Genomic DNA, 18,425 nt, shown 5'->3' with positions numbered 1-18,425 from the left:
TGGGGATTCCTATCGCACGCATATCCGCATCAGAGGCGACACCGATTCTATCAGTAAAATGGTCAGTGTTTGTTATAGTCATTCAGTATGCTGGCTTACGTGACGTGACCTATGCCCCTTTATCGTGCGCAGACTGCAATGGCGTGAAACGCCTAGATGGTCGACGTGTATTAGAGTAACCAATACTTTAAGCTCTGACAGACAGGATACTATCCAAGCAGGACCGCATGCTATGGACGAGAATAGCCACCATGAACGTGGCAGAAAAGCCTCGCAGTTGATAATCGAACGCCTGTACCTGCGGCTGTTTCCACATCACTATAAGCCTCATCAGCTGATTCATGCCATCGCCAAGCAGGGAGCGTCATGAGTAAGCTACTCAGCACCGTAAGCGCATGATGGCAAATCGGCGCTAATTATACTCGGTTCTGCATAGGAGTGGAAACACGGATTCAGACCTCCGTCGTCTCAGGCGCGATAGGGTGGCTTAAGCCTTGACACCCGAGATGGTCTAGCTTACCGGCTAAAATCTCACATACTATCGGCTGATAACGATAGCAGAGGAAGGATTGGGATAGCACCGACGGACTCCGATACGGGGCAAGCAATTGCTGACAGAACATTTTCCCCGACACCTCTGGGGTTATTATTTGGTAGTTTCCCCAGTTTCCCTGTGTTGGTTTTCGGACATCCAAGTCGTTTTATCATGGTTCGCCGAATGGTTCCAACTACTCCTATGGCACAATCGCCCATGTCGCCACTTGGCGCAACATATTGTGTCCGTCCTAATTCTGTTTCGATGAACATCCATCGAAGACCACTCGTTGTTGCATCAACCGAAGAGGCTAAGGTCACTATAATATACGCCGGTCTATTGATTCCTGGAGACGGAGAACCTCTGCGCAATGCCGCCCTAGTCATCAGCGATAAAATCATCGCGTTCGTTGGGCCCGAAGCCGACATTCCTAAGAAATACCTCCGGTCCACGCAGTCCACTCATCGTGTCCCCGTGCTCATGCCCGGATTGTGGGATTGCCACATGCATTTTGGCGGTGATGACGACTATTACAATGATTATACTTCTGGTCTGGCCACTCATCCAGCATCATCAGGAGCTCGACTAGCCCGTGGGTGCTGGGAAGGATTGCAGAATGGGTATACGTCCTACCGCGACCTGGCCGGATATGGGTGCGAGGTCGCGAAGGCGATCGATGACGGCACGATCGTTGGACCAAATGTGTACTCATCCGGCGCTGCTCTTAGTCAAACAGCTGGACACGGCGATATTTTCGCTCTTCCCGCAGGTGAGGTTCTGGGGAATTATGGAGTCACGAACCCTCGGCCTGGTTACTGGGGAGCAGGGCAGCTATGTATCGCCGACGGCGTGGAGGAAGTCCGACGAGCGGTACGGTTGCAACTCCGTCGCGGTGCGAAGGTTATTAAAGTGATGGCTTCAGGGGGTGTCATGTCGCGAGACGATAACCCCAACTTTGCACAATTCTCTCCAGAAGAACTAAAGGTGATAGTGGAAGAGGCTGCTCGACAGAACCGGATTGTTTCTGCACACGTACACGGCAAGGCTGGAATCATGGCTGCTATCAAAGCAGGTTGCAAAAGTCTGGAGCATGTGTCTTATGCAGACGAGGAAGTGTGGGAGCTTATGAAAGAAAAGGGAATTCTTTATGTGGCTACGCGCTCGGTTATTGAAATCTTCCTCGCTAGCAATGGAGAGGGGCTAGTGAAGGAGTCGTGGGCCAAGTTGCAGGCACTTGCTGATTCGCATCTGAAAGCTTATCAGGGGGCTATCAAGGCGGGGGTTACCATTGCGTTGGGAACTGATACCGCTCCTGGTGGTCCTACCGCGCTGGAGTTGCAGTTTGCTGTCGAGAGAGGAGGTATGACGCCGTTGGAGGCCATCAAAGCTGCAACTGCAAACGCTCCCTTGTCGGTTGGACCACAGGCACCATTAACGGGTCAGCTTCGTGAGGGGTACGAAGCAGATGTGATTGCGTTGGAGGAGAATCCATTGGAGGACATAAAGATATTCCAAGAGCCGAAGGCGGTTACCCACGTCTGGAAGGGAGGAAAACTGTTCAAAGGCCCAGGTATTGGTCCGTGGGGGGAAGATGCACGTAATCCTTTTCTGTAGCTCATTATACGATTCAATGGGCATTCCACATTATCTCACTTTGAAGCACAGACTTACCAGCCAGTGAGTCGCTGTAGCAACATACCTCAGATTTGATAGCTCGTCGTCCACGTTATCAGCAATTTTACTCTTTCACTGTCAGAGTGACTGAATGCCTATACTAGATGCTGGTGGTTGAATGTGTGAGAGACACTGATGCTTAACATCGCTCTTCGAAAAGCTACTGCGCGCCACAGCATATTCAATCAACTAGAACCCCCCTTGAGTGCCTTAACATACTTCAAGCGGTCTCCATAAACATTATAAAAGAAAACTGGAAGGCATGTACTCTACATTGAAAACAAATACAGGCCCACGCTTATACTCAAAAGCCCTACAGGACCTGCGAGTGATATGTGACCTGGCTCTTCAATATCCTGTCTCTGGTAGTGATAGTTGAGCCAGGCGAAACCAAACAACAGCCACGACGCAGGCGATTTTGCCACGCGGATACGTTCTAGAGCAGAGATGACAGTCAGCGATGTAGACCGTATGAGTATTTTGGATCGGAAAGGAGCATACCACAAGGTTGCATGAGTCCCAATTCGGGTAGGATGAACAACCCGACAACCACAAGATGGATCATCGTCGCGGTAGACACAGCCCCTGAGCGAAACATTGTTAGTTTCCATGACTACTGTAATGGAATAAGCGAGGTGCAACGTACAGATAGTGACTGCTGCAGCAGTTGTTTCCTGCCAGTCTTCAAGCATATCCTCTCGAATGGAGCGATAAATACACAAGCCAACGTCGTTTCCAAAGTCGTCTTGCAGATGCTTCAGCGTTGCGGAGCGGAGCTCCCGGACTCGGCCTAGTTGCCAGGAGGTAGCCAGTTTCTCTGCGTATTCTGGCGTCGCTTCATGCTTTCTGATTAGGGTGGTAATGATGTAGTCGCGGACAATATCCGGGCCAGCAGAGTCGACGGGGAATTTTCGAGCCATGATGTTCGATCAAGGAGAAGGCGGAAGGAGAGGAGGAGAACTCGTGGTGTGATGTTGCTGCCTGAAATCGAGGTTGTTCTCGGGTTATATAACCGCTAGCCTTATCACGGGGCCGTGTGGTTAAGGATAAGCGCCTTCCTTCTCTTGAGTGATGGTCACGCTCTGCTAAGCGCCGTCCTTTTGGTTAGCCAGTCGGTGGTCGGAAACATGTTCAGTGGGGATTAATCCTGGCGCATATTGCTTCTGCCGGAGTGTGTCTGGATATCGAATGGACGGAAGTGGGGAAAAGGAGAGCGCTTCCATCAAACTGATTAGTGGCCAACAACACTCTTGGTGTGCCTCACTCCGTGCGGACTCCGACATCAAAAGGCCAATGTGAGTGGGTGGTATCTGGGCATCCAAGCGGACTTGCTAACCGAAAGAAGTCTGGTGGGAGACAGACGGATATTGCGGAACGCCTAAGCTGAATGCGGTATGATGGGCTATGGCGTGCCGAGATTAGAGCCATCATAGCTATACCTCTCTGCAATGCCTTACCGAAGCTGCAGCGTAGTATTTGACTATCCTGGGGTTGGTTTTGAGCTTCATGACGATCTTGGACGACACATAATACTCTGCAAAACTGGAGCGTCAATCTTTAAGGAAATGGATACTACTAAGTTACCGTACTGCTGAGGTCGGAGCTCAATGTAGGTAAAGATATATATTTGCACAGACCTAAATTGAACACAGGGTGATAGTATCTGGCACATCAAAGATCACCAATTTAACTACTACTTATGACCGGGGACGCTCGTTCTACAACACATTGCTATAATCAGGCCAGAAAACGCGCCTAACTCATCATGAAATCAGGCGTCATTATACGTCAAGGTGGTTTCCCCTCTCAGACCTATCATAGTTGCCATGCGTCTACACGCGAATTACAAATCGGCCCTTGATGCACGGATTGGAAGTTGACATAACGTAATAGAATAGGTACGTGCATGATGTCTTCAGCTAGTTGACTCTACCAAGGGTTTGCTACTGACCCTGCAAACTAAGTTTCCAAGCACTGTTACAATGCAGTAGAATTGCCCATAACGGGAATGTGTTGCGAATAGGTAGCCTGCATTGCGGGACTTTTCTGGTCTCCTGCATTAGATCGCGGTTAGGGAGTAGCTACAGCTGACCAGTAGTGTTACATGTGATTCTGCAAGCGCAATGCGTTGACCGGCTTTCTGATTCGGATGTCTTGAAGGGCTCGCACACCTATGTACCGGGCTGTGACAGTCTAGTGGGTGAGGGAGATTCTGGATATTTTCAGAAGTATAAGGGTAGTAAAGGAGAGACCAATTGAACCCGTTATGATACTCTGTAATTATATTACTGCTTTTAGACACAAGCGTTGCCAGAATACACTGTATTATAGCTATAACAACAGATGACAAGAAACAAGATAACAAAAATATTCAAGCCTCGAAATTGGTACAGGTTCTAAGCCTCATGAGGCAGTAGTAAGATATACATTCGGCAAGTCCATTGCCTTTATTGAAGCAGTAAAGGGAGTGTTGTGGACCTTGACCATTTCGCCTCGTTATTCGTCGCAGGGCTCACTCAGTCCATCGTTATGTCCCAATTAGACAGCGAGGGCAATGGCAGCAGCAACAGCAGCACCACCGAGAGTGTAGCTGAAGCGCTCCACGCTGGCAGCACCGGTGTAGAGGGAAGGAGAGGCAGAGGCGGAGGCGGAGGCAGAGCCGCTGGGAGTGGAGGAGGCAGAAGCAGAGGAGGGAGAGCTAGGGATGACGGGGCTGGAGCTGGTGGAAGCAGCAGCGCTCTCAGTGGTGGAGGCAGCAGTGGTTGCAGCAGTAGTGGCATCGGTAGCAGAGGCAGCAGAGGTAGCACTGGAGGCCTCGGAGGTGGAGCTAGCGGACGAGGCGGACGAGGTGGCCACGTCCTTGTAGGCATCGACACCCTTCTGGATGGCGTCGGTGATACCGGAAGACAAGGAGCTAGCGATGCTAGACAGAGAGGACGGGACCTTGGAGGTGATGGCATCGGCCAGGTTCTTGGAAGCAGTGTACTGCTTCTGCAGCTGAGCGTAGACAGTGGCACCAGCCCCAGCGGACACGAAGTCGGATTTCTTCGAGATCAGATCATCAATGGTGGTCTGCACCTCCTTGGTGAGGTCCTGAACGGGGCCAGTGATGGTGAGAGCATCAGTGGCGCTGAGCTCAGATCCTCCGTTGACAGTGGAGACACCAGAGTTAATCTCCGAAACCAAGGAGGAAGAGGCGGACTCGACTTTGGAGGGGTCGCCTCCAGAGTAAGAGTTGATGGCCGAGTCAAGAGACTGAACTTGGGTGTTAATGTCGGCAAGGACGCTCGTGATGGAAGCAGCGTCACGCTCGACGAGGGTAGGCTCGCGAGCAACCTTGGTGGGGTTGGCCATGACACTGGTGGCCAACAGAGTGAACAAGGCAGCGGAGAACTTCATCTTGACGGTGATAACGACGGTAGTTGAATAGATATTAAGAGTAGTAGATCTGTTATTATAAACAAAGCTGGAGAACTGAACGAGTGCTTGAGGCTGAGATTGGCTCTGCTGTACATCTACTCAGTGGCCGTGGGTGAGCGTCTTTATATACACCATGGACAGGTTAGAGCTCACATGGGAGGGAACTGCGGCCGAGGCGAGAATGTGGGCCAGGGGAAGATTTCCCTGCAATTTCTGGGGTTGGCCTAATTAGCGTGCTCGAACCGAGACGTCGAGCCTGGTCCATGATACCAGAATTGACTCGTTCCTGAAAAGTGCACTGGTGATCGTCACTGTAATGATTGTTCTGGGCCAATGCGTTTGATTGCAGGGCCGACGCTCATTTCCCCCTTTGAGTGTGGCCGGAACCTTGAGGGTTCTCAGTCCCTGGTTTCCTGGCACATCTTGACCCTATTATTGTCATTGCTGGCACGTTCGGTTGGAATACAGCAATAGTAGTAGATAGAATCGGAGAGAAAATAGTACCTAGCACCTGACCAGCGCAACAAAGTAATCATCGCGAGAAGCAATCAATTTGACTTCGCTGGTAAAAGAACCAGAGCGTGGTGGCGCCACGATGGGCTCTACACCCGGCCCGCCCCCGGATTCTCATTTGTTCGTGAGTGGATGTTAGCTAATGCAGGTCGCCAAGTGTACAGGGAGAAGAGCAGGATAGCGCATCGGAAGTTCAGGGTCCGCGGGGGAGGAAGTGAGACAATGGAGGCCTAGTGGAAGTTAGCGAAGAGGAACTGTTGGAGAGGCCACTAAACGGTCAACCGAGTGCTACCCTCCGGACGCTAAGCGGAGGCCCACCCTCCCCTACCCCGCACCACCTAGTCTCAATATCGAGTCCTCTCGTTGGGCGATCCTCTTCACCTCAACACATTGCGGCAGTACGTCCGCAATCATCAACACTCTTTCTATCGGCCATGGGTCATCTAGAACAATTGATGTGACGCCTTGATATTACTTTCGTCTTCAACTCAGGAACTGCTTCTAATCATACACAGCAATCCTGCACAGCAGTACCAAATTTCAGGTAAGAGCTGAGACGTTTGTTGGTATCCCTTTTCTCCCTACTGGCAGTCGGGACTAACTCCGTGGCAATTCAAGTAGCAAATTATGACTCGCCCATAACTGGACTTTGCCTAATATAGACACATTGTCGGTTACACACCAGAGACGCCTCGAGACTAGTGGCGCATTCTCTAATGAGCTGAGCTAGCTAGTCGGCCCCAATGCCTGGCATATGCTGAGCTCCCCGGTTAGTGCTGGTAGATTGGTCAATTCCCAGACAGTGTCCTACTCCGTTGCTTAGATTGCGCCTCTCAATGGCTGTCATAACTATTACGGGGTCTGTGCCAGACATTATGCCCGCACAATGGAAACTCATTCGTCCTCTACTTTCGCCCAACCTGGCTCAAAATGCAACCTGATCTTCTGGCCTCGGAATCACAATGTGAACAAGAAGAGCTTGGGCACACATTAATCCCTGTGCGGCACATCTGTTCAATAGAACGACATCGCATCTGCCCGTCCCCCTTCCGGGAACAGAGTGGCAAAATACTTGGCTTAGCTACTGCTACCTCAAAACTCGCTCATCACCCTAGCATTGGCCTATGACAAACGTCGTTGACAAACACTTCTATTCCGCGCCAGCTGAAGAGGCTTGGGCCCGAGGCTCCGCTCACTGGCATGTAGCACGAGATCTGAGACGCCAGTAGATATGCTTGGTAGTTTGGGTGCAATTCCATCTCTCAAGAGCGCCATTAAAGATCTGGGACAGTCCGGCGTAAGGAAGTTGTCTTATGATGATGGCAATGTCTCACCCTGGACAACTTGAATGGCTGACATCAGGTACGATCGGCGCTCTTATCGTTGATGGTTGCACAAAGTAGCATTCCAAGTCCAGGTTACGGTCTATTTGATTCAATGTGTCTCAACCCGTATATTAACAATATTGCGATCTTTTGGAACAAATTAATTACTGAACACATTGGTTTCTGGTGGAGAAGCATCAGGGAGAAAGAGACTGCACCCCTGCAAAGTGGCTCGCAGACGGCCCGATCGCAGGATACAGCAGCATTCATTCTCCCGCAAGGGAGCGATTCATCAGACGTGTTGGCTGTCACGCAATGCTGGCCAATGCTACATGATTCGCATAATCACGCTGCATTAAACATAGTAGTAGTATAAGGCAAGAGACAAGCACGGTACATGATCTGCCATCTGCTCTCAAAAGCCCTCAACGCCCAGCAATTTTGTTAGGTCTTTTACTCAGAAGACTTTTTCATTCATATTAGTTGTGGCACCCAGCGTCTCATAAGAGATGATCATGCCCGCAAAAGGGTAATTTTCACTTGTTGGCAGATTGTTCTCAAAAAGTGGGCTCCCGCACCATAAGTAGGATTGAGTTAACGTTTGACTTTAGTTGGATGAAAACCTTAAAATTGATCGCTCAGTTCGGAAACTTGGAAGCGAATAGGCTACATTCATCCAAGTATCTGGATGCTTTCTATTTCTGGTGGCAGAGCCTCTTGTGGTTTGACTTTCCCGTGGTGACCCTACCTGCTTATATTGGTTGGCGCAGGATGTGGTTGAGAGATATCTGGTTCTGAACCTGACGATCGTCATCTTGAAACCAGTGGTTGATTGCCCGGCAACTAAGTACAGACTCATTCGACGGTTTTCTCGGCCTGCTAAGCGTTTTAATCTTCCTTCAAAGTTGTTTGTCCTCATTCCTTGATCTCAAACATGCAAATTGACTTTTTCGCGATGTTTCTTCTTCAGTTTCGTATTAGCATTTTCCGACTCCCTCTATTGAGACGGCCCATTAGACACATTGGGGTCTATTCATCCCAGATGGCTGTTAGAAGGCTATATACTATCCAGATTCCTCCCCACCGCTGTGCACGTTTGGGGCGATTGAAACCTCCAGAAAGATGCATAGGAAAGAGGCTTGGTCTTCTCTATAAACATTCTTTGCGTCTCTTTGTTGCGTTATTATCGACACGTTGATAGCCTGGCTTTCCTCCCTTCTCTCTCCTCCCAATACTAATATGGTTCTGACACAGCAATAACTTGAGTTCGCTCTGCATATATCGTCGGCTTTGAAACAGTGCACCTCCGAATAAACGTTCGACCCTTTACTGTTGTCCATGGGTGATCAGAGAGAGAGGAAGAAACTCATCGGCGACTTGTTGTTGCCTGCCCACACATGGAAAGGAGACCACCGCAGGTGCTACACCTCTGCAGGTGTCAATATCGGCATTACTTCCTACACCAACGGCGGTGCACTCTATGAAGTTCACGCGATGAAAGCTACAACAGGGTGTTGGCATGCGGTATAGTTTGTATATGACCAAAGGGTGCTAGTAACTCACCAAGTAAGCGGGTTAGAGTAAGTTGTAAGTCGCCGGGTTTAGTAGATTATGCCATATAACTGTTATGGTGATTTATCAGCTGCAAACGTATTAAGAACAATACAACCACCAACTTCTGTGGGTACTACACAATTACCACTACTAAGCTTGAGGGTCGCAGTTCGAATTCTGTGAGATAAAAATTGCGATACCGGGTAGTAAAATTTACACATACATGATTCCAGCTTCTTTGCCTGCGCATCACATTGCTTTGTGTATCAGTGAAGACACCACAAAGGTCTGATTGTGCTTTATTCTGGGCCATTATTGTAATGACCAGTGGGAGTTGATATACAAGCCATGCATTACTGTGTTAGTGTGAATCGTAGGGATAAAGGGTCAACAATGTGTACTTGACTTCTGACTCCCAGGTGATCAAAGATTGAACTAATATAGCCCAGTCAGTAGTAACACCCGAGTGACTGGTGACCCAAATGAACTGATTTACAATGACTTTACTATTAGTACCACAGGTTGTAGACAGACATTGTCCTCAGACTTACCATTAAAGACAAATAACGCACCAAATCATAGTACACTTGAAAGTAAAGTGCCGAGAAACCTCTTTCGATCCACCCGACACATTCTTCACTCTATAGTAATAAGCGGGCACTTCCCTTTCGAAGCAACTTACCAAATAGGCTTAGCGCCGCCTGTGGTGTTTATCGACCCCACTACATGCTTCTGCTCCCTTATATCGCTCACACACATCTCGCCATATCATCGTCGCCTACCTCCTAACTGAAATCTTCTCCTTAACCTAAGACTTTCACTCAATCGGCTACACAATGGCGGGTGCTAAGGAAACATCTACTACACCCCAGCAAAGAAAACGAGCTCCCAAAGGACGTCGTACTACTGGCCCTGTTGCCGTCGGCGGCAATAACAGTGTTGCAGGACAGGAGAATACCTCACCGCAGAAGAAGACCAGTAAAAAATCCAAGAAAAGAAAGGGTAAGAGACGGGGACGGGGACATGACAAGATGGTGCCCTCCGAGCCTGCAGAAAGTGTTGACCCTGTCAAAAAGACATCGCGGAGTGAGAATAGGTAAGTATCCGTTCTATGGGTAGCCAGGAGCATAGCACTGATGCTTTCGATATAGGCCTTTATCTACCACTTCAAGGGTGGGATCATCGCTAGCTGGCTCTCCTAATGAGCTGTCAGCCACCCAAATGCAAAGTTTCCTTGAAGCTGGCCTAGCTATGATCGACGAGTCACCGGACACACGCAGGACATTTGTTGAAAGTCTGGCCACCGAGTCTGGTCTTCGCAAAGTTCGGCAGATAGTTGAGACTCCATTCGCAATGACTTACAGCGTTCTGAAGCCTATGTTTGATCCACATTGTATATTGTTCCTTCGACTGGTCTCTCACAATGAGCTACTATCGTCACTTATACTTGAGAAGGCTGTGGGGACAATCTACAATGTCATATACGGTCCCGGTGGTCGAAGGGCAGTTGGGTTCTTCACAAGAATGACAGACTTTCTCGCCCAGGTCAAAACCGATGGCAGACATCAGAGTTCTGTCCAGTTTGGTGCTGCGCGAAGCGAAGTGATGTCTCTAGTTTCGAGGGTACTTCTCAGTACTTTGACCTTGAACCACGAGGCTGCAATACAGGTAAATCTCAGGAGCATTGCTGGCAGGATTTACGACTGCTGTCATGCCGATAACGCCGACGCCGGGGCCGGCGATGACAGCTTGCAGTGGGCATACGAGAACATACTCAAGATTCAAGACATCCTTGCTATGGGGGACTCGATTTCTATATCACAAAAGCCCGATAATTTGCAAACCATCAGAACCAATCTGAAAGGCAGCACGAGGCATATTGTTGACCTCCCCGGCGAACTATCTGAGCTTGGCCCTCGCCATGACAATGACAAATCGGCCATCTCAGATATTCAAATTCTGCCTACAAAATCGGAGATACTGAATGCTGACCGACCTGAGTTTCTCCCTGCACGATGCGCTACTGATTCCCCCATTTTGCATCACGAGCGGGGCATCCGTCGACTTCTCGATAGTCAATTCCGCCTTCTACGGGAGGACACATCCGGTTTACTTCGCGAAGGTATACGATTAATCATACACACATGGGAACTGATTGTTCACGGAACAGACTGGCGACTGAAGCGCAAGTTCCTTCGTGACAATATGCCAACTCCGGTCCGGGTTTATTCAGGAGTCGAAATTCGACAAATAAAGTCAGGGCAGTTCAGAGGGATCGAAGTGGACTTGGAATTTGATCAGCTTTCTAGACTGAAAAATGTAAGCTCAGCAAAACGAAAACAGTGGTGGTTTGACTCAAAGGCGTTAAAAAAAGGATCAACCCTGCTGGCTTTGTTAGACGCAGAGGATGTGGATGACACATCCGCGATCTACTTCCTTGTCTCGAAGAGGGAGACCAGCTATATCGAAAAAAGCAAACAGGGCTCTGTTCCGGCCGATCGTGTCAACGATGTAGTTAGCGATGGCAACAGAGCCATGGTTACACTGGGGCTAGTAGGATCACCCAATCCGCAAGACTTGGAGAAGCTTGTTTTGTTTGCGAGGAGCAATCCCTTTCCCCGACCACTCATACTCGTGGAATTTCCAGCCATTCCGTACAATTCTTTTGAGGGTATTCTGAGATGTCTTCAGGTGCTACATCAGAACCCAGCACGCATGCCATTTACTGCATGGCTAGCCCCGAGTACCGATAACCATGAAATGCATGAAGCTCTGACGGAAGGTAGCACCGACGCTGGCAATATCAGTATACAACCCCCTGCATACTTCCGAAACAACCTATTACTCGACCTTTCTTGCCTCCGAGGCCAAGGCGATGTTGAGGACGCAAGTCAGATACTGTCTATGTCTCTTTCCCACGATCCTAAGATACTTTCCGCAGACCTCTCCAGGGTAACTGATTTGGACGAAGGCCAGGCAGACGCGCTCATTTGGGCACTACGGCGGAAGATAGCTTTGATTCAAGGCCCCCCAGGGACTGGAAAATCATACGTAGGGCTACAGCTAGCTCGATGTCTGCTGTACAACAAGGATATGCTGAACCTGGGCCCGATACTATGTGTGTGCGTGAAAACTCCCACCTTCTAGTCCAGACAGTACTATATACTAACTTGTAAGTCGCAGATGCTACACCGCTCACGCACTTGATCAATTTCTCGATGGGCTTCTTAAATCGGGTGTTACCAATATCATCAGGATTGGCCCTCGCAGTTCCTCTCCACACATCGAGAGTCTCTCATTGGAAATAAGAAAGCAAGAGCCTGGACCCCGAATTAAGGGTCTTCCTAGGATAAAGGATGAATCGCGAGTGAAGCTACTCAGCATAAGCTCAAGAATTGACGAACTCCTGAAGCAAGCCCAGAGCGGCTGTCACAGTCTCGTTCTTGGGGTTCTGAAGAAAAGGTTCCCCTCCCACTCCAACCGCATAATTTCGGGGTCTCCTGGCCAAACGGACACGAATGCATTACAAGAGTGGGTTTCTGGCGATGCTCCCGGAGACTGGAGCGATGCTGATATTGTGCGCTCTATTGACCAACTCCTGCAGGAGGACGTCTGGACGCTCAAGGCTTCTGAGCGAACCCGTCTCCTTAGTTACTGGCAGGAGGCGGCTCTCACAGAGATCAGTCAACAAGTATTGACACTTCTAGAAGCTCATTCAGCAGAAAAAGAGCGATATACCTCAGCGTTCAACATGTCGGATGTGCAACGCCTGAACGACTGTCAGGTCGTAGGCGTAACTACTACCCAACTAGCAAACAATGCCGATTTGCTCCGAAACCTCGATGCAAAGGTGCTCATATGTGAAGAGGCAGGAGAGGTTCTTGAATCGCATGTCCTTACTGCGCTATTACCTTCAATCCAGCACGCTATTCTGATAGGAGATCACTTGCAGCTACGTCCACGCATCTCTAACCTTAGGTTATCAATGGACTATGAACGGGAGAACCCAAAGTACAACCTCGATGAGTCATTGTTTGAGCGGCTAGCGAACTCCCGGTTCGGAGAATCAACATCGAGTGGAGGTGGACAGAACCAGCAGGAATATAGCTTCCCGGTGATGCAGTTGAGCCATCAACGGCGGATGCATCCATCCATTTCTGAACTGGTCCGCGAGACTTTATATCCGAAGCTCCAAGATCATCCTACAATGGCCTCATATCCCCTTGTACCTGGAATTGCTCACAGATTGTATTGGCTCGACCACCGTCACTTGGAAGATCCGACTGATCCTACAGAGCCAATGCAAAGCAAGACGAATACGTGGGAGATTGGAATGGTAACTGCATTGGTGCGACATCTCTGTCAACAAGGCAAGTATGGGCCCGGCGAGATTGCCGTATTGACGCCATATGTTGGACAGTTGAGAATGCTCAAAAATGTCCTGGAAAAGGAAATGACCCTAATAATCAGTGAAACGGACTCAGATGTACTCGATGAACCTGAGGGGTTAGAAGTGAGTGGATCCTCTACTACGCATGGAAAATGGGGCGCAAAGCAGAGGGCCCCTCAGAAGGGGAGCCTTCTAGATGTCATTCGATTGGCTACGGTCGACAATTTCCAGGTAGGAGATAACCAAAATCTGCAAATAATAGGTCTAACACAATTTCTACCAGGGCGAAGAAGCCAGTGTCGTTATTGTCTCCCTTGTTCGCAGCAACAAATACCGAAATTGTGGGTTTCTGAAGATGCCAAACAGGATCAACGTACTGCTCAGGAAAGTATTACACAGGGATGGTACTCATTGTACAGATGCTGACTTGGTCTCCAGCCGTGCCAAACATGGCATGTATATTATTGGCGATGCAAGTACGGCATCAACCGCGCCCATGTGGTCATCCGTTATTCAGCTACTGGAAAAAGGCGCTAATATTGGCCGGAGACTTGAGTTGCGTTGCGATCGTCACCCGTCCAAGGGGTTTTGTGTTTCTTGCCCGAACGACTTCACCATACATGCCCCTGAAGGTGGATGTGCGGAAAAATGCCGACTAAGGCTAGACTGTGGGCACACCTGTGCTGTGAAGTGTCATTCAGAAAGACAACACAAAGCAGTGAAATGTATGGAGCTGTGCACTCGGATGAAAGAATGCGGCCATACGTGTCCAAAGAAATGTCATGAACAATGTGGGGAATGTCTGCAGGTGGTCCATAATGTCCTCCTCCCCTGTGGGCATTTAGCGGAGGCCGTGGAGTGCAGGCAAATGGGCAATCTCGCAAAGGTGCGGTGCACTAAGCGCGTTTCCCGCACTATGGATCGCTGCGGCCACATTGTCGAGATATGCTGCTTTGAAAATGATGGTGCAGTGAATTGCTTTCATCTGTGTGACAGCCCCCTGTCTTGCGGGCATACCTGTCGACGTCTATGCTGGCAGTGTAGATACACAGAGGGCGAGTCCTACCACATTGATCATGGCCGTTGCCGAAACCCATGCGGCCGGGGATTCTCGGCTTGCTCGCACAGCTGTGGCCAACCATGCCATCAGGGTGAACCCTGCCCGCCTTGTAATTTGACATGCGAAGTGCGCTGTCGGCACAGCCGTTGTGCAAAGACGTGCAACGAGCCATGTTCCCCATGCGCAGAGACATGTGGGTGGGGCTGTGAGCATCGCGAACAGTGCAGCATGCCATGTGCTGTCCCATGTAACAACATTCCTTGTGATTTGCGATGCAAAAAGATAATCACAAGTTGTGGACATCAATGCCCTGGTATCTGTGGGGAACGTTGTCCAGATCCTCGGTTCTGCCGGCTATGCTGTGGACCAGAAATTCTGGAGCAGAAGGTTGATCTCATCGAGCTCAAGGCGTACAAAGACGTGGATATCGACCAAGATCCATTGGTATTCCTCTCCTGTGATCACTTCTACACAGCGTCCTCACTGGACGGCATAATGGGGATGTCTGAACATTATGAAGTGGAATCATCTACAGGCAGGATACTTGGTCCGAAACTTACACACCGATTATTGGAGTCTGGGCGTCCAAAAGGGTGTCCTCAATGCCGTGCACCACTTCGTGATATCGATCGCTATAACAGAATTATCAAACAAGCATTCCTCGATGAAGCAACGAAAAAGTTCGCCACTCATGCAAGCTTGAAATTTAGTCACCTGCTGGAAGAGGTTGAGGTCTGTGAGAAAGATATCGAGCGCGAAAAATCGGGTTTTGTATCTGAATGGTTGCAGGAGTCAGTCGGGACAAGAAGTGCTGACGAGGTCAAGCGCTCGGTTGAAGCTTATCGTGGAAGGGGAAACAGACTGTTGGGCAAAATCAAGGAGTTTACCAAATCTGTGGCAAAATCTGAGCAGCCGTTTGGGAGGGTCAGTGAGATACTCGCGTCAGCAACAGCGAGGAAGGCTGGCATTCCTGCAACACCATTCCAATACAGTGAATCGTATATCCAAACCGGGTTTCAATCGCGCGGCCACATTCTCGCACTTCGACTCACCTGGGTTCTTTTCTGGAACTTTGACACCATCTACAGCAACAAGCGAATTGACCCACACGTCAAGATGATTCTGGCCCAAGTGGTAACGAATCAGATTAGTGGTCTACTGAGTCGATGTGAAGCTCTGGCAAGGGATTGCCAGAAGGCTAAGTTTCTGCAGCAGGAGGTAGAGTCCCGAACGTATTATGCTCTGTTCTCAGTGCTGTTCCTTAGCAATCAGGAAGCACGCGGTAGCCCTGTCGAGGGATCCACTGAAAAGGAGATACGGGAAAAGGCACTGAAAGAGCTGAAAGACTGTGATGTGATTTGTTTGCGCCATTCCCAAATTCTATGGTCTCTCCGCGAGGATATCGAAAAAGCAAGAAGACTAGTTAAAGGCGGAACATTCTACAGCTGCGTTACCAGCGAAGAAAGACGGCAGGTGTATCAGGCCATGGCGGCACAATTCAACGGTACAGGCCACTGGTACTATTGTGAGAACGGGCATCCGGTATGTGATCTCACCATCAATTCTTGTCGAGTACTAACTTGGATTGCCAGTTTGCGGTGGGAGAATGTGGGATGCCGATGGAAGAAAGTCGCTGTCCGCAGTGTGAGGCGCCAGTGGGCGGGCTCAATCATGAGTTTGCTCAAGGGATCCGCAGAGCAGATGACATGGATGTGGAGTTTGGCGGTTCCCCTTCTCTCGAGGCGGACGCAGACTGGTAAGCTGCCAATCATATGATCTTGATATTGAGGTCGTTCAAGTGTATGCACATGCGAGAGATGTTTCTGTAGTATATTGCGCCAGAAGCTAGTTAGCAGAATGATCATCGGCTTCGCGATAGCAAGGAGGTAAAGTAAGACATGAACCCAACCGCTATGGTAGCAATAACTGTTACATAGCACTCAACAGCTCTGAGTACCTCTGGATGTAATTACTATAGTTGATAGAGTATTGATTTTCAAGAAGCATGCAGCATAAACTCTTCCAGCTATCTTCCAAGTCCGAGTGCAACCCGATGCGATGCGGGATTTTTGACAGTGCATCCACGTCACGCACTGCCACCCCAGCGAGTATCATTTACCCATGTCGAAGTGGTTGCGATGGCTACAGTGTATCTAGACTCTCAAAAACCGGGATTATACCAAGGAGTGGCTGCAATGTGCTGGCCAGCCTTATCGGGCGGGCATCCATTGTGAGTGGGATGGCGTGCAACGTGTCTCGCCTCGCGTCGGCGGCATCTTCTTCCACTTCCCCTCCCCACTGCCCCTCCATCCTCATCCCCTCGATCGGCATCCACGTCGACTGGCGGGAGCAAGCTGCAAGCTTTCGGAACCCAGGTATGAACCTGATACGCCAGATGTGTTGCTCTGAAGTCTAATGCAACGCTGCAGCTTCCTTTCATGCTCCCAGCTTTCATCAAGGTGCTGCCTGCTTGCTTTTTTCTATCGACAGGGATAGCAATGGCGTTAATGGTGCAGAGACTGATGTGACCGACATAGCTGGGTGTAGTATGCAGCAGGGAATAGTCGTACCTCCGGAACAGAAGGGCTTTTACTACGGTTTCACGAGACTTGAGCTTGGCAGTGTCTGGTGGCCAGTACCACCCGTTGATCGCTGTCTTCCCTTGAACAATCGATTTCTCCTTCTGGACTACACCATACTGGCGGGTTATCGACACTAGCAGATGGAGGTGTCAACAGCTGCAGGTCGATAGGTTCAGGCATTGCTACATGCAGCTACCTTGGAGTACCCCGCAGTCACCATCTACCAATCTCCTAGGCCATACATCGTGTCAATCAAGAGAAACGTGCATTATCCAGCTTTGGTCGAATAGTGATGGATGGCGTCGGATGCATGCTGTACGTTGCAATGCCCAAACTGAGGTCACCCAACAGATGCGTCTGTGATAGCCAGGCTATGGCTATCGCGCATATCGTGCAAAATAGGACTGGAAGAATGTTATGGAATGGGCAGGTCGAAGAACATAAAAGGCTTCAAGAGCCAGCTGCTCTCTTATCATCTACAACTCCATCTCTCTTCCTAATCTACAAGCTACAAGCCTCGATTCTCCGCCACCATGCCTCAGGACCTTAAGGTACGAAAACACGCATCAGCCTTGCTTCAGCTACTGATGCTCATAGAACGCCCACTATTCCTATGGCTACCTCCATGGGTTGAGGGAGAAGTACGAGAAGTCGGTAAGGGTTCCTCGACACCCCGGTGTGCTCACGTCTAACTGTCACCTAGGCTCAGGACTTCTGCCGTGAGTATCTCCAGAGATGTGAGTTGATGGGATATTAACAGCAGCAGGCGGTATGACCTTTGAGGACGCCCTTGCCCATGTCAACTCGACCGGCCGCACAGACTTCACCCGGGAACAGTTGGAGGCCTTTGACACCAACCATGACGGCAGCATCAACTTTGCTGGTGAGTGTCTTATGCATTTCTCGAGAAATGCTGCTAACTGAAATAGAATACATGGAATTGATGCTCAACAACGACAAGGAGCTCGCGTTCCGTAATGCCAAGTTCATCGCTTAGATTGGGAGGATCGGCCGGCGCTGTATATAGGCCGCGATATAGCATGAATAAATGATTATGACAACTATATCTATGTCTTCGTCGTTTGAGTCCGCTACAGACTCTGTACTGTGTAATCGCATTTTCATCGTCGCTCTCGTCTCCGAGATTAGTAATAACACTTCCTGATGTCAACATTCAAAACACAGCATTCCACAACATTCAAATGATGTCATGTCTCAATCCCTAACATCTTGCTGAAACAGGTACCGCTCTGTGATTTCATCGAGCAAACAATATAGTAGAAAGGTCACCCTTGCATTTGGTATGATACTATTGGCGGCATCCAGTGTTGATCGTATTCAATATGACCAGTAGTCTCCACTTCAACAGTGG

The 18,425-nt window shown here is 49.5% G+C and overlaps 7 protein-coding genes across 7 annotated transcripts; 5 read left to right on the top strand and 2 right to left on the bottom strand.

The window, feature by feature from the left end:
* Nucleotides 1-706: 706 nt before the first annotated feature.
* On the top strand, nt 707-2,149 carry BO87DRAFT_415569 (amidohydrolase family protein; the record flags this gene model as incomplete). Its single annotated transcript, XM_025626699.1, has 1 exon — nt 707-2,149. The coding sequence occupies one exon, from the start codon at nt 707-709 to the stop codon at nt 2,147-2,149; it is 1,443 nt and encodes a 480-aa protein (XP_025480285.1).
* A 65-nt stretch (nt 2,150-2,214) lies between these two features.
* On the bottom strand, nt 2,215-3,428 carry BO87DRAFT_458637 (uncharacterized protein). The gene is made up of 3 exons (XM_025628890.1): nt 2,856-3,428; nt 2,711-2,794; nt 2,215-2,645 (listed from the first exon to the last, which is right to left on the bottom strand). Exons 1-3 carry the CDS (start codon nt 3,127-3,129, stop codon nt 2,479-2,481), a joined length of 525 nt encoding a protein of 174 aa, XP_025480284.1. The 5' UTR covers nt 3,130-3,428; the 3' UTR covers nt 2,215-2,478.
* A 1,319-nt stretch (nt 3,429-4,747) lies between these two features.
* BO87DRAFT_425483 (cell wall mannoprotein 1 family protein) lies at nt 4,748-5,608 on the bottom strand (the record flags this gene model as incomplete). The annotated part of the gene is made up of 1 exon (XM_025627305.1): nt 4,748-5,608. One exon carries the CDS (start codon nt 5,606-5,608, stop codon nt 4,748-4,750), a length of 861 nt encoding a protein of 286 aa, XP_025480283.1.
* Nucleotides 5,609-7,399: 1,791 nt separating this feature from the next.
* On the top strand, nt 7,400-7,958 carry BO87DRAFT_43641 (uncharacterized protein). The gene has a single exon (XM_025627809.1). It carries the CDS (start codon nt 7,529-7,531, stop codon nt 7,841-7,843), a length of 315 nt encoding a protein of 104 aa, XP_025480282.1. The 5' UTR covers nt 7,400-7,528; the 3' UTR covers nt 7,844-7,958.
* Nucleotides 7,959-10,170: 2,212 nt separating this feature from the next.
* Nucleotides 10,171-16,231, top strand: BO87DRAFT_435296 (uncharacterized protein; the record flags this gene model as incomplete). Its single annotated transcript, XM_025627755.1, has 4 exons — nt 10,171-12,143; nt 12,205-13,642; nt 13,695-16,013; nt 16,064-16,231. The coding sequence occupies exons 1-4, from the start codon at nt 10,243-10,245 to the stop codon at nt 16,229-16,231; spliced, it is 5,826 nt and encodes a 1,941-aa protein (XP_025480281.1). The 5' UTR covers nt 10,171-10,242.
* Nucleotides 16,232-16,354: 123 nt separating this feature from the next.
* BO87DRAFT_43596 (uncharacterized protein) lies at nt 16,355-17,469 on the top strand. Its single transcript, XM_025627796.1, has 2 exons — nt 16,355-16,846; nt 16,901-17,469. The coding sequence occupies exons 1-2, from the start codon at nt 16,477-16,479 to the stop codon at nt 17,188-17,190; spliced, it is 660 nt and encodes a 219-aa protein (XP_025480280.1). The 5' UTR covers nt 16,355-16,476; the 3' UTR covers nt 17,191-17,469.
* Nucleotides 17,470-17,586: 117 nt separating this feature from the next.
* On the top strand, nt 17,587-18,050 carry BO87DRAFT_425481 (uncharacterized protein; the record flags this gene model as incomplete). Its single annotated transcript, XM_025627304.1, has 5 exons — nt 17,587-17,604; nt 17,651-17,707; nt 17,757-17,772; nt 17,820-17,936; nt 17,983-18,050. The coding sequence occupies 5 exons, from the start codon at nt 17,587-17,589 to the stop codon at nt 18,048-18,050; spliced, it is 276 nt and encodes a 91-aa protein (XP_025480279.1).
* Nucleotides 18,051-18,425: the final 375 nt, after the last annotated feature.

Source organism: Aspergillus neoniger (assembly GCF_003184625.1).
Source record: "Aspergillus neoniger CBS 115656 unplaced genomic scaffold BO87scaffold_14, whole genome shotgun sequence".
Lineage (NCBI taxonomy): Eukaryota > Fungi > Ascomycota > Eurotiomycetes > Eurotiales > Aspergillaceae > Aspergillus > Aspergillus neoniger.
This window is presented reverse-complemented; position numbering and strand designations above follow the sequence as displayed.

What these genes read in the sequence shown, in the direction of transcription:
- BO87DRAFT_43641 (XM_025627809.1), top strand. Translation starts at nt 7,529, where the DNA reads ATGGTTGCACAAAGTAGCATTCCAAGTCCAGGTTACGGTCTATTTGAT.
- BO87DRAFT_43596 (XM_025627796.1), top strand. Translation starts at nt 16,477, where the DNA reads ATGCAGCATAAACTCTTCCAGCTATCTTCCAAGTCCGAGTGCAACCCG. An exon ending in TGCAAGCTTTCGGAACCCAG is followed by an intron (nt 16,847 to 16,900) that starts GTATGAACCTGA and finishes GCAACGCTGCAG; the next exon opens with CTTCCTTTCATGCTCCCAGC.
- BO87DRAFT_458637 (XM_025628890.1), bottom strand. Translation starts at nt 3,129, where the DNA reads ATGGCTCGAAAATTCCCCGTCGACTCTGCTGGCCCGGATATTGTCCGC. An exon ending in TGCTGCAGCAGTCACTATCT is followed by an intron (nt 2,795 to 2,855) that starts GTACGTTGCACC and finishes TGTTTCGCTCAG; the next exon opens with GGGCTGTGTCTACCGCGACG. An exon ending in GGGACTCATGCAACCTTGTG is followed by an intron (nt 2,646 to 2,710) that starts GTATGCTCCTTT and finishes TCTCTGCTCTAG; the next exon opens with AACGTATCCGCGTGGCAAAA.